This window comes from Tympanuchus pallidicinctus, unplaced genomic scaffold (assembly GCF_026119805.1).
Source record: "Tympanuchus pallidicinctus isolate F22 unplaced genomic scaffold, pur_lepc_1.0 scaffold68, whole genome shotgun sequence".
Classification (NCBI taxonomy): domain Eukaryota; kingdom Metazoa; phylum Chordata; class Aves; order Galliformes; family Phasianidae; genus Tympanuchus; species Tympanuchus pallidicinctus.
Window position 1 is genome coordinate 26962 of NW_026294789.1, and position 10640 is coordinate 37601.

At 60.6% G+C, this 10640-nt stretch overlaps 1 protein-coding gene across 1 annotated transcript; it reads right to left on the bottom strand.

The window, feature by feature from the left end:
• Positions 1 to 562: 562 nt before the first annotated feature.
• LOC128072065 (coiled-coil domain-containing protein 81-like) lies at positions 563 to 9299 on the bottom strand. The gene is made up of 12 exons (XM_052665473.1): positions 9231 to 9299; positions 5527 to 5588; positions 4820 to 4973; positions 4321 to 4577; positions 3904 to 3974; positions 3442 to 3521; positions 3209 to 3320; positions 2729 to 2849; positions 2049 to 2183; positions 1608 to 1750; positions 1275 to 1400; positions 563 to 1171 (listed from the first exon to the last, which is right to left on the bottom strand). The coding sequence occupies exons 2-12, from the start codon at positions 5539 to 5541 to the stop codon at positions 1051 to 1053; spliced, it is 1335 nt and encodes a 444-aa protein (XP_052521433.1). The 5' UTR covers positions 5542 to 5588; positions 9231 to 9299; the 3' UTR covers positions 563 to 1050.
• Between the last annotated feature and the right edge of the window lie 1341 nt (positions 9300 to 10640).

The following is a 10640-nucleotide window of genomic DNA, read 5'->3' on the forward strand; positions in this document are numbered from 1 at the left end:
CTTTCCCTTTCCCTTTCCCTTTCCCTTTCCCTTTCCCTTTCCCTTTCCCTTTCCCTTTCCCTTTCCCTTTCCCTTTCCCTTCCCTTCCCTTCCCTTCCCTTCCCTTCCCCTCCCTTGGGGTGTTTCCCCCCGGTCCCCTTTCGTTCCCTCGTGCTGTCCTCCCCCCTTTCCCTTCTCTTCCATTACACCATCTCCCCCCTGCCCCCTTCCCTTCCCTGGCACGAGAACCTTTCTCGTGTCACACGGGCTGAATTCAGCTCAACAGAGTCTGGGTGCTGGGCACAAGAGAATTCTGCCACAGCGTTTCTGTTTGTGTTGCCAGAAGGGAGTGATGGGGATACGAGGGGATGCACGACTTGTGCACAGGAAACGTGCACGGCTGGCAGAGATGGCTGCCGTCCTGGGCACCCGCTCTTGCAGAGCATGGTCCTGCCGGGCCTTGGCAGCGGCTCTCGTTGCCACCCAAACTGCTCTCTCAAAACACGGCTCCAGCTTCCTCACGTCAGTTGATGGCGACAGACACGACATCAGCAGACTGAGTGGAAATAAAGCCAATTCATTTTTATTGGGAATAGTGCATCCAAAACTGAGGTCCCCGGTACAAGAAAGACGCAGAGCTCTTGGATGAAGTGCAGAGGAGGGCCCCTATGGTGATCAGAGGCCTGGAGCACCTCTCCTGTCAAGAAAGGTGGAGAGAACCGGGCTTGTTTAGCTTGGTGAGGAGAAGGCTCCGGGGAGACCTCACTGCGGCCTTCCAGTTCTTGAAGGGAGGCTGTAGAGTAGAGGGGGAACGGCCGTTGACGAGGCCGGATGGTGACAGGACAAGGGGGAATGGTTTTAAACTGTGAAAGGGGGGCAGAATTTGGTTAGATGTCAGCAAGCGTTCTTCACACGGAGGGTGGTGACGTGCTGGAACAGCTTGCCGAGAGCTGGGGGACGCCCCATCCCTGCGGGCATCCGAGGGCACGCTGGATGTGGCTCTGGGCAGCCCGGTCGCGGTGATCTTCGAGACCCTTTTCAACCCAGGCCGTTCTACGAGTCTTTGGTTTTCTACGATCTTCCATTCACAGGTGGAAATCTGGACGGCTTCCCAGCCCCCGTGTTGAGAGCTCCACCGCGGTCACCACCGATGGCTGCACCTTCCCCTCTGGAGCCGTGCGAGCATTCAGCCCTAGGGAGGCGAGAAGAGCACGGAGCGTTAGGGCTGCGCGCAGGCAAGTGGTGCAGGCCGGGCTGCAGCCCAGCTCTCGGGATCTGCTGCCTACGGAGCTCACCGGAGGAGGTGCCGCTTCTGCTCCAGCTTCTGCCGGTTTCTTTCCGCTGTGCCGGCAAAAGCCTCTTGCTGACGGAGGTGCGGCTCCAACCTTCGGAGCACCTGAGCCGCTCGTGGGGAAAGGAGGCTGCAACAGGAGGAGAAAGTCATCCCTCGGGCTCCGCTGAGCCGCCCCTGCCTCTGCCCTCACCCGGCCCCGCACCCCCTGCTGCCCCCCGGTGTCCCCAGCCTTGCACCCCACCAGCAGTTTTTGGCCCGGGCCGTTCCTGTCCCTGAGCTGCAGTCACAGCTGCCCGAGAGCCTCAGGCAGCCGGCAGAGCCCACACACACTCACTCAGCATGCAGTGTCAGCTTGGTTGCCGTCCCCATTATACTTCCCGGCAGCAGACCCTCATCCTTCCTCCATCTCCTTTGCACTTGCTGTCTCCTGGGCTGGGCTGGAGGATGCGGAACACGCACGCTCTCCCTGGCCAGCAGCTGCCAAAGAGGAGACGCTGTCAGCAAAGCGGCTGGGAGCACAGGGCTGTTCCCCAGAGGCCCTCTGCCAAGGGCCCTGCAGCAGGCCCCGGCAAGCAGGAGACTCAGCCCTGCTGGCCCATGGCTCCCGCTGCCCTTCCCTTCTCCCTGCGGGGCTGTGCCAAGCTCTCCTCCCGGGAGGAGCGGGCCAGCCCCTGCCATGCTGCGCGGCGCCCGTCCCGCTCCCACCCCCTGCGCCCTGCTGAGCTCGCACCCTGGCTCAGTGGCTGTTGCCAGCAGGGTCGATCCTTGACGGTACCTGGGGCGGATGCTGGTCCTCCCCTGCGCTCCAGCCTTCCCATGCCGCCATTTCTGCCTGTGCTCGCTCTATTTGCTGTTGGTGCATGGGCCACGTGTGGTCTGCTTTCCACAGCGCAGACTCTTTGCGGAGCTCCTGCAGAGACACAGCAGCATACAGGATCAGCCTCTGCCCCTGGGGCCTTCCTTCAGCTCCCCGCTTCCGCTCCTCGCCTCTGCCGGCCTGTGAGCACTGCTTTGCCCCTGAAGGACCAGGGGCCCCAAAGGCAGGCCAGGATCCGCAACTCGTGGCAAACGTGGCTCCTCTCTCACGGCCCCTGCTCAAAATCAGAGTGCTGTGGCAGGTGGCAGGCCAGGAGGCGAGACGGGGAAAGTGTGCAGCACCCTCCATCTACCAAAGAGGAGGTGAAGGAGCGGACAGAAATGTGAAACGGTGGCACCCGAAGGGCTGTGCTCCAGATCACTGCACACACAGAGGCTTTTGCTTCCCTCCCTGCGGAAGCACTCAAGGCCAGGCTGGTCGGGCTTAGGTCTGGAGACAGGTGTCCCTGCCTGCAGCAGGGGATTGGAACCAGGCGGTCTGAATGGCCCCTCCCTACCCAAACTTTCCTAGGATTCTACCATCCTATGATTGGTGCAGTCTCAAGCAGCACAGTCCCTGCAGCAAGGCAGAGCCGGTACCTGCAGCACTCTCTTAGACTCCTCGGTGGCAGGGAGTGCAGCGCTGGTCTGGGCAGCAGATGTTTCCTTCTGTCCCGCTTTCTTCGTCCCGCGGGAGCTGCCTGCACACGGCGGGAGCGCGCTGCAAACAGACACAAGAGGAGTCTGCAGGAGCCCGGGGCACCTCGATTTCCCCCGTGCTCCCACAGCCATCAAGATGGGCTCCGGTGCAGAGCGGAGAGACCCCTGAAGGGAGAAGAGCTTCTGCCATCGGTAGGGATCGGCACTCAGCTCTCCCAGGGACTGGGGCCAGGGTGGAACATGAAGCTGTGTGTCTGCCTCAGGCGATCGTGCTGCACGCTTGCCGCCCCGGAGAGAACAGCCCCCCCAGGACACACGTGTGTCAGGAGCCTTTGTGGGTGCCGAGAGCTGGCAGCTCCGAAGGGGAGGCCGCTCCTACACGAGCGCACGCATCTCCTTCTTTTCGCCCAAGGCCCTCACCTGGCAGAAGGCTCCTTCGCCACATCTTGCTGCCTTGAGCTCGGCTTGCGCTGCAGCAGCATGGAGGGGGGAAGTGTCTTCCGCCTCTGCAGCAGACTGCAGGCAGAGACCCCTGGAACCAAGAGAGAAAGAAGTTCTTCAGAGCAGCCCCACGGGCACGGCACGTGAACCTGGATCCGGTCACCCGGCATGGGACAGGACCCCCCTCCCTACAGCTGGGACCCGCTCCTCACCTTTACTCATCTTCCGCTCTATGGCAGCTTTTTCTTCTGCGGCGGCCTCTGCTCTGCTCTTTTCCACGGTGAGCTGAAACCTGGAAACAGAGAGTGACAATCCTTGAAGAAGGATGACCTCCTGCCCCACGCAGCTGGTTGGTGGTATTTATCCCTGTGCTCTGCAGAGCGTTGCACCCTTTTCCTTCCTGGCATTGCCAAACCAGCACACGTAGCCCAAATTACTCTGCACGTGCAGTCCGTTCTCTCTGAGGGGAATCGGGACAGCTTGGGCACCAGTAACACAACCCTGATTCCCCAAAAAGCCAAAAGGCAGCAGTGGAGAACCAGGAGCCAGACTTTCCAGCATTTCTCCCTGACTGGAGGCTGAGCACGGAGACCCAGCAGGGCACGACCCAAAGGAGGAGGTGGAAGGAAGCCTGTCTGCTGGCCAGCTAAGTGCTGCAGAGGAAATGCACTCACCTCGGGAACACGCGGATGCCATGGGCAACGGTCTCTGGCCCGAAGTCAGCAGAATCGTCCGTCCAGAATCTCTGCAAAGGGACACAGACCTGCTGGAGGCTTGCCAAGGACATTTTTTCATGGCTCTTGTTTGACAGGAAGCAAGCCTGGCTCCCATGCCAAGAGAAAGCTGCTCTCCACCAAAGCCTCCTCCGTGAACATCAGAGCTTTGTTCTGCTCTGAAGGAGCAGGATGGCAAAATAGCGAGGCCGCGCAAGAGCACTGCCAGGCTTTCTGCATGGGCAGAGATCCAGGAAATCTCTTTGCCAGTGGAGAAAGCCGTGGGGGCAAGTGTGGGGAAAGGCATTGGACTGGCCTGCCACGTCCAGGCTGGCCAGCGGTGATCCGACAGCGCACCTCACAACCTCCTCAACTTACAGTGTGGATCAGTGCGAGGACGGTGGCATTGCTCTCCAGCGTTTCAATGCAGCTGCAGAAGAACCTCATGAGGAGGAAGTCGTCTTGGCAGGTCATAACGCCGAGGTTCTTGAACACGAACAGGACGGGCTCCCTGCTCCTCAGGAGGTGACAGTACAGGAGCACGCTCTCCCGCACGCAGCGCAGCACCAAGTGCAGCGGGACGCCGCAGGCTCGCGAGAGCTGCCGGTAGTTGAGCGGCTCAATCTTGACATCGTCTGCAAGGAGAAGGCACATCCTCACTGCCACAGCCAGCCCATGCAGCATTCATAACCAAATCCCACAGAAAAGGTCCTTTGGAGAAACAGCTCTTGGGCTGCGGTTCCTCCTGGAGGAACTCGCGCTGCACCCCGAGCTTTGCAGACACTTCTCTGCTGCTCCCGGCCGTTTCCAAAGAGCAGGGAGAACACAGCTGGCCGGACGTGGGGCGGGAAGGGGAAGGTGGCTGCTGCCTTCTCACCAGGGATGATGTCGTTGGGAGACTGGAGTTCCTGCAGCCACAGCACCCCGATGTCCAGCTGGAAGACAGGCCTTAGAACGGAACGCGCCTCTTCTTTGCTGTGGAATTGCTCTCGGACCCCAGCAAAGACCCCGAGTCCCGGAATCAGGACTCCCTGCACAGGGAAAAGACAGAAAGGCTGACGAGCGTGTACTTTAGGGGGGGGGCAAAAGCCATGAACATCAGGAGCGTGGGGTCACTGCTCTCCGCCCTCCCCACTCCTGACGGACAGCGGGGTGAGATGGGGCTCTCTGGAAAGCTTTGGAAAAGTCTGTGCTCCCTGCAAGACAGTCACCTCCGCACAGTATTTCCCAACATCCCTCGGCTAGAGAAGAGCCTGGGCATGGACAGCACAGGGCTGAAGCCTGGGACTGATCCCAAGGATTATCTTCGGCACAGGGCCAGAAAAACCCCCCACCCATTTCTCCCTTTGTTCTCCCCATTCTGACTAGGGCAGAGCGAAGCCCCTGCGTGTGCCAAACATTTGCTCAGAGCAGCTCTGGCCTTGGCTTTCCCTCCCAGTTGGCCAACAAGCCGCTCTGGGCACCTGGCTTGGGCTCAGCGTGCTGCTCAGTGTGGTGCTCAGGGAGGGATTGCTCTGCGGGGCCCACACTCTCGGCAGGACTGAACCCCTCTCCAGGGCGAGGGTCACCAGCACACCAGCCCACCTTGCCCAGCTTCATCTGTTCCAAGATGTAGTCAGACACAGCGTCCCAGACCGCCACAATCTCTGCAAAGGAAAGAAAAGACAAGTCAGGCTCCAGGCCAGCCTCTTCACAGCTGCTTGGCAAGCTCCTCACACAGACAGCGATCGGTGCAGGTACACGCACACACCCCAGAAAAGCACCACCATGGCTACCGGAGCTGGGCTTTGCTCCGATTTCAGCCTTATTTGGAGCCCCAGGGGGAAACGGGGACATAGGAAGCCTCTGGGACACGGGATGCCTTTCCTCCCAGAGCTGCAACCTACGGAAACACCGTCTGCCAGGGAAACCTGGCCTCGGACTGCCCTATCACAGGGGACCGAGCATGCCTAAAGGAACTGGGGGCTCTGGGCAGCTCTGCTCTCGGGACCTGGCTGCCACGTGGTCCCCAGAGCCCAGCGGGATCCTTGGGCAGGGCTCTCGCAGCAGCCCCCAGCCACGTCCAGCCAAGCGCAGAGAGCAGGAGCTGCGGCTTTGGACAACCAGCAGCCCCGCGCGATGCCTTGGGAAGGGGGTCCGGACAGCCTTACCTTCAGCAGAGAGTTCCAGCAGCGTTAGGAACGAGTAGGCCAGCTTCGAGCTGACGCTCACAGTCCAGCAGCCTTCCATGTGGCTTGCCGACAGCCTCAGTTCAGAACTAAGGATGCCCTCCGCCAACAAGGCTCCTCAACCAACCAACAATTCTCTGCAAAGCGCCCCTGCTCCTCCACGCGTCAGCGAGGGTCACCCAGAGCAGCCTGGCTGCCCCAGAATCGACTCCTGGTCGCAGAAGGACAGAGCCCCTGAGCAGTGCTGCAGCAGCGCCCAGGCCCTGCAGGGAAGTGCCGGCCCTGCCACTGCCCTGGGGAAGATCTGCTTGTGATGCAGCGCATGGCATTGTGACATCAGCCCGTGTCACCTGGAGCTCTGTTAGGCATTGTGACATCAGCCCGTGTCACCTGGAGCTCTGTTAGGTCACTGGCACGGAGAGGGCAGCTCCTCTTCCAGGAGCAGTTCCGCTCAGCTTACTGAATTACGGTACGCAGGAACGCAAGCCTAACTTTAATGGTTCTGTAAGAGCAACTGTTTCACATCTGTCTAATAAACAGAAACCTGTGCGTTCACAGGCACACGCACACCAGGTGAGGTTGAAATATCGACCATCGCTGTGCTTTACTCGGCAAACGGCACGAGAACCTGCCACGTGTCACACAGGCTGAGGCTGGTGAGCTGCTGGCACAGCTGCCCAGAGACGCTGTGCGCACCCCGTCCTGAGGGGTGTTCAGGTCCAGGCTGGATGGCACCCTGTGCAACCTGACCTGGAGCCTGATCTCGCTGTTGGCTGCAGCAGGGGGTTGGAACTGGGTGATCTGTGAGGCCTCGTGTGCTGAAAGGCAGCCACGTGGTCTCCCCAGAGCCTTCTGCTCTCCGGGCTCAACGAGCCCCAGTCTCTCAGTCTCTCTCCAAAAGAGACGGTCCTGATGCTGGCCTTTCAAGTCCCGTTGCTGATGTCCAAGTTTCGTGCCCATCGCGTGCTGATGCTGTTGTGCCAATCCATGGGCTCAACAGGGAGAACAAAGACACCAATGTCTTTGGGACAGGCTTATTTTATTGCCTATGACAACATAACACGAGCAATAGTATTTACTAGCAGCGTCTGTAGCCAGGAGAGAAGCTTAACAGACAAGGCAATAAGCGAGGCAGTGGGCCTACTCATGGCCACGTGAGCTCAGCGATGGAGAAAGGTGCATCACCACCTGCCCCAGCACTTTGCCACCAGCCAGACCCGCAGCCACTGGGGAGCCCTGTTTGCAATCAGGATCTGTGGGGACATGGATTTGGGATGGGAATGGGGTGGGGGATGGGGACGAGGTGTGGAGGGATGGATACGAGATGGGTTTGAGATGGCTATGGGGTGGATGCGATGGATATGGGATGGGATAAAGGTGTGGGATAAGGATATGGGATGGCTATGAGATGAGGCTGTAGTGGTTATGGGGCCATAGGGGCTCCTGGTGGGACATCTCCAGATCATCCTAGAGGCTCCTCAGAGCTCCTGAGCCCATCCTCGGAGTTTCCAGATCCTTCAAGGGATCCCCGGGAGCATCCTGGAGACCCCCTGGACATCAAGACCCCACTGGGACATCTCCAGACCCTTCAGGATGAACCCAAGGATCCCCCTGGACCCAGCTGGGAACACCCCCGCATGCCCCAAACCCCTCGAGGACATCTGCAGATTCTTCTGCATGACTCCAGGGGTGGATAGGGGAGGTTGCGGGAGGGAGAAAAGGGGCTAGCGAGGCTTCTAGAGGTGGAAAGAAAGTCTGGGGGTGGATAGGGGGTTGTGGGGAATCTACGGGGGGGAAAGGTGTGAGTGGGGCTTCTGTGAGGTGGAAAGAGGGTCTGGAGGTGGAGAAAGGGTGGAAGAGGGAAACTGGGGGATTGTGGTGGGCTAGAAGCCCTGTGATGTGGAAAGGGGACCTGGGGGTGGAGAGGGGATTGTGAGGGGGAAACGAGGAGAAAGAGGCTTCTGTGAGTGGAAAGGAGGGTCTGGGGGTGGAGGGTTACATTGTGGAGGGGAATATTGTGGAGGGCAACTTGAGGAGTTAGTTGAAAGGGGGAAAAGGGGTTTTTGTAGGGCAGAAAGGGCAGGTCTGGGAGTGGATGGAGGACTGTGAGGGGGAAAAGGAGTGGGGTCTCTACAGGGAGGAAAGGGGGTCTAGGAGTGGTGAGGAGGTTGTGGGGGGCTTCTATGGGGTGGGTGTCTGGGGTAGACCTCAGGGGAGTATCTGGGGGAGAAGAGGGGAGTGGGGTGCCTATGGGGTTGGAAAAGAGTTGGAGGGGAATTTAGTGGGTTGTGGAAGGGAAAAGGGTGAACAGAGCCTCTGCAAGGCAGAAAGCGCATCTGGGGCTGGAGGGAGGAAGGGGTGGGAGGAGAGAGCCAGGGGTTGTGGGGGGCTTCTATTGGGCAGAAAAGGAGTCCGGTTGGGGGGGAATGGATGTCAAAATGGGGGAACTGACTCCAGGGGTCAGGGAGAAGCACACAGGGGGTACAGGGGACTCTAGAGGTCAGAAAAAGGGGTCAGAAGGTGGGGAGAGCAAGGAGGACACGGGACCCTGGGGGTCAAAGAGAAGGTAATGGGGGGTGACTCTAAGGATCAGAATGGGGGAAATGGAGTGGGGGTACCCGGGAGGAGGAGAGGGGATTCTGGGGGTCAGATAGAGGGGACTGGGAAAGTGGGGGGACTCTAGGGCACAGAATGGGGAGACTCGTGACGGGGTGGAGAGACATTAGAGATCAGAACAGGGGACAGGGGAGAGATCGGGAGGGCGGGGGGACAGATAGGTGGACCCTGGGGGTCAGAATGGGGGAGGCGCAGAGGGGAGGGCTGGAAGAGAACTACAGGGATCAGAACGGGGGAAACGGAAGGGGGAAAAAGGGGGAGGGAGGCGCAACCCCGGGGGTCACACAGAGGGACGGGGGGGGTTTGTGGGCGATCCGTGGCAGGGGGAGGGGAGGAGGGCAGTGAAACGCACGGGGTGGGGGAGGCGGGGAGACGCAGGGCAGCCGCCCCCGCCGAGCGGAACCCCGAGCACCACAGTGACGTCACGAGGCCAACGCAGAGCGGCACGCGGCCCCTGCAGCACCTGAACCCCGGCCCCCGCCCCGGTGCCCCCCGAACAGCCACCTGCAGAAGCCGAGGCGGCTCTCGGAGGCCCGGCTGCTCCGCACGGCCGCCCCCTGCTCGGGTCGCGGGGCTGATGACGTCACTCAGCGGGGACGGCGCCTCGCCGCAACGACGGAGGACGGCTCGGTTCCGCCTCCGAGAACAGCTGGATTCCGACGGGGGACGGACGGGGCCGGCGGCGGTGCCTTCCCCTGACCGCCCGGCGTCCCCGAGGCACGGGGCGGCGGAGCGCCGCTTTCTCCGCGCGGAGCCTCGCGGCTCCGCCATCCCGCCGGCCCCATCGCCATCGCGGCGGCCTCTCGTCGGCAGCCGCCGTTGGCGGGGCGCCCGCGCTCGGTCCCTCCCCCTCGCCTCTCCCATTGGTCAGTCCGCCGAACGGGGCGGGCAGTCCGGGCGGGGTCCTTTGCGCTCGGTCATCGCGTCCTCACCGCGCGGCTTCGCCCGGCTGCCCTCGGTGATGCCTGTCGTCATGCGCCCGCTCCGCTTCCGGGGCCGCAGCTGCGGGGACGTGGGGGACCTCAGCGAGGCCGAGCCTGCGCCGCCCCGGCCCCGCTTCGCTCCGTGCGGGCCTTCCTGGAGAGCGGCGAGCGCGGGCTGGCGGCCGCCGGCAGGTGGGGGAGCGGGACGTCCGGGCGGGCGGCGCGGCCCGGCGATGGCGCTGGGGAACTCGCTGGAGACGAGCGGCTCCGCGGGCGCCTTGACGTCGCGCTCCAGGCGGCGGTCGCGATGCCGGCGCTGTGCGGAGCGGGACGCTTCTACGTGCGTGCTGGAACTTTCCTGCTGGAAACAGCCCAGAGCAGCGCGGCACGATGGAGAGATGCGTGTGAACTCGCAGCCTGGTGTTACCTGAACGGTTTCCATGTAAGTCCCTGTTCAGTTTGTGCCTGCAGTGGTTGCAGTTGAGTGCTCTCGCTGTGCACGCATTGAACGCCTGCGTTCCAAAAACTAGCTGCTGTTTTTAAGGCTGTCTCCTCGCCAAATCTTACCCTTTCGTACTTGTTCGAAAGATTTCAAGTGGTGTGAATCTCAGCTGTTTCACTTGTCAGCAGTGCAATGACTCTGAAGGGCTAACGAGTGTATTTCCTGTAGGCTGTTCCCTTCTCTGTAATGCAGCTGCATTAACTAACATTAAGGTTATTGATACGGGAGGGAGGGGAATGACCCGAGTAGCTCTCACACGCTTATTGCATAGACAGCAGAGCTTGATCAAGCTGAATTCTGTGCTTTATGGAATACAATCAGTTTTCCTTTTGCACAAGTGCTTGCGCTCAGAACATCGCTTTGTCTTGTGCGCTCTTACAGCTGTTTGCAATTGTTCAGTTACTCATCTCGTGTCCTTTCCTGAGAAGAAACAAGCTTGTTTCCTAACTTGTAAGACTAAATGAAGAGATTTGCTTTTTATTGTCAAGA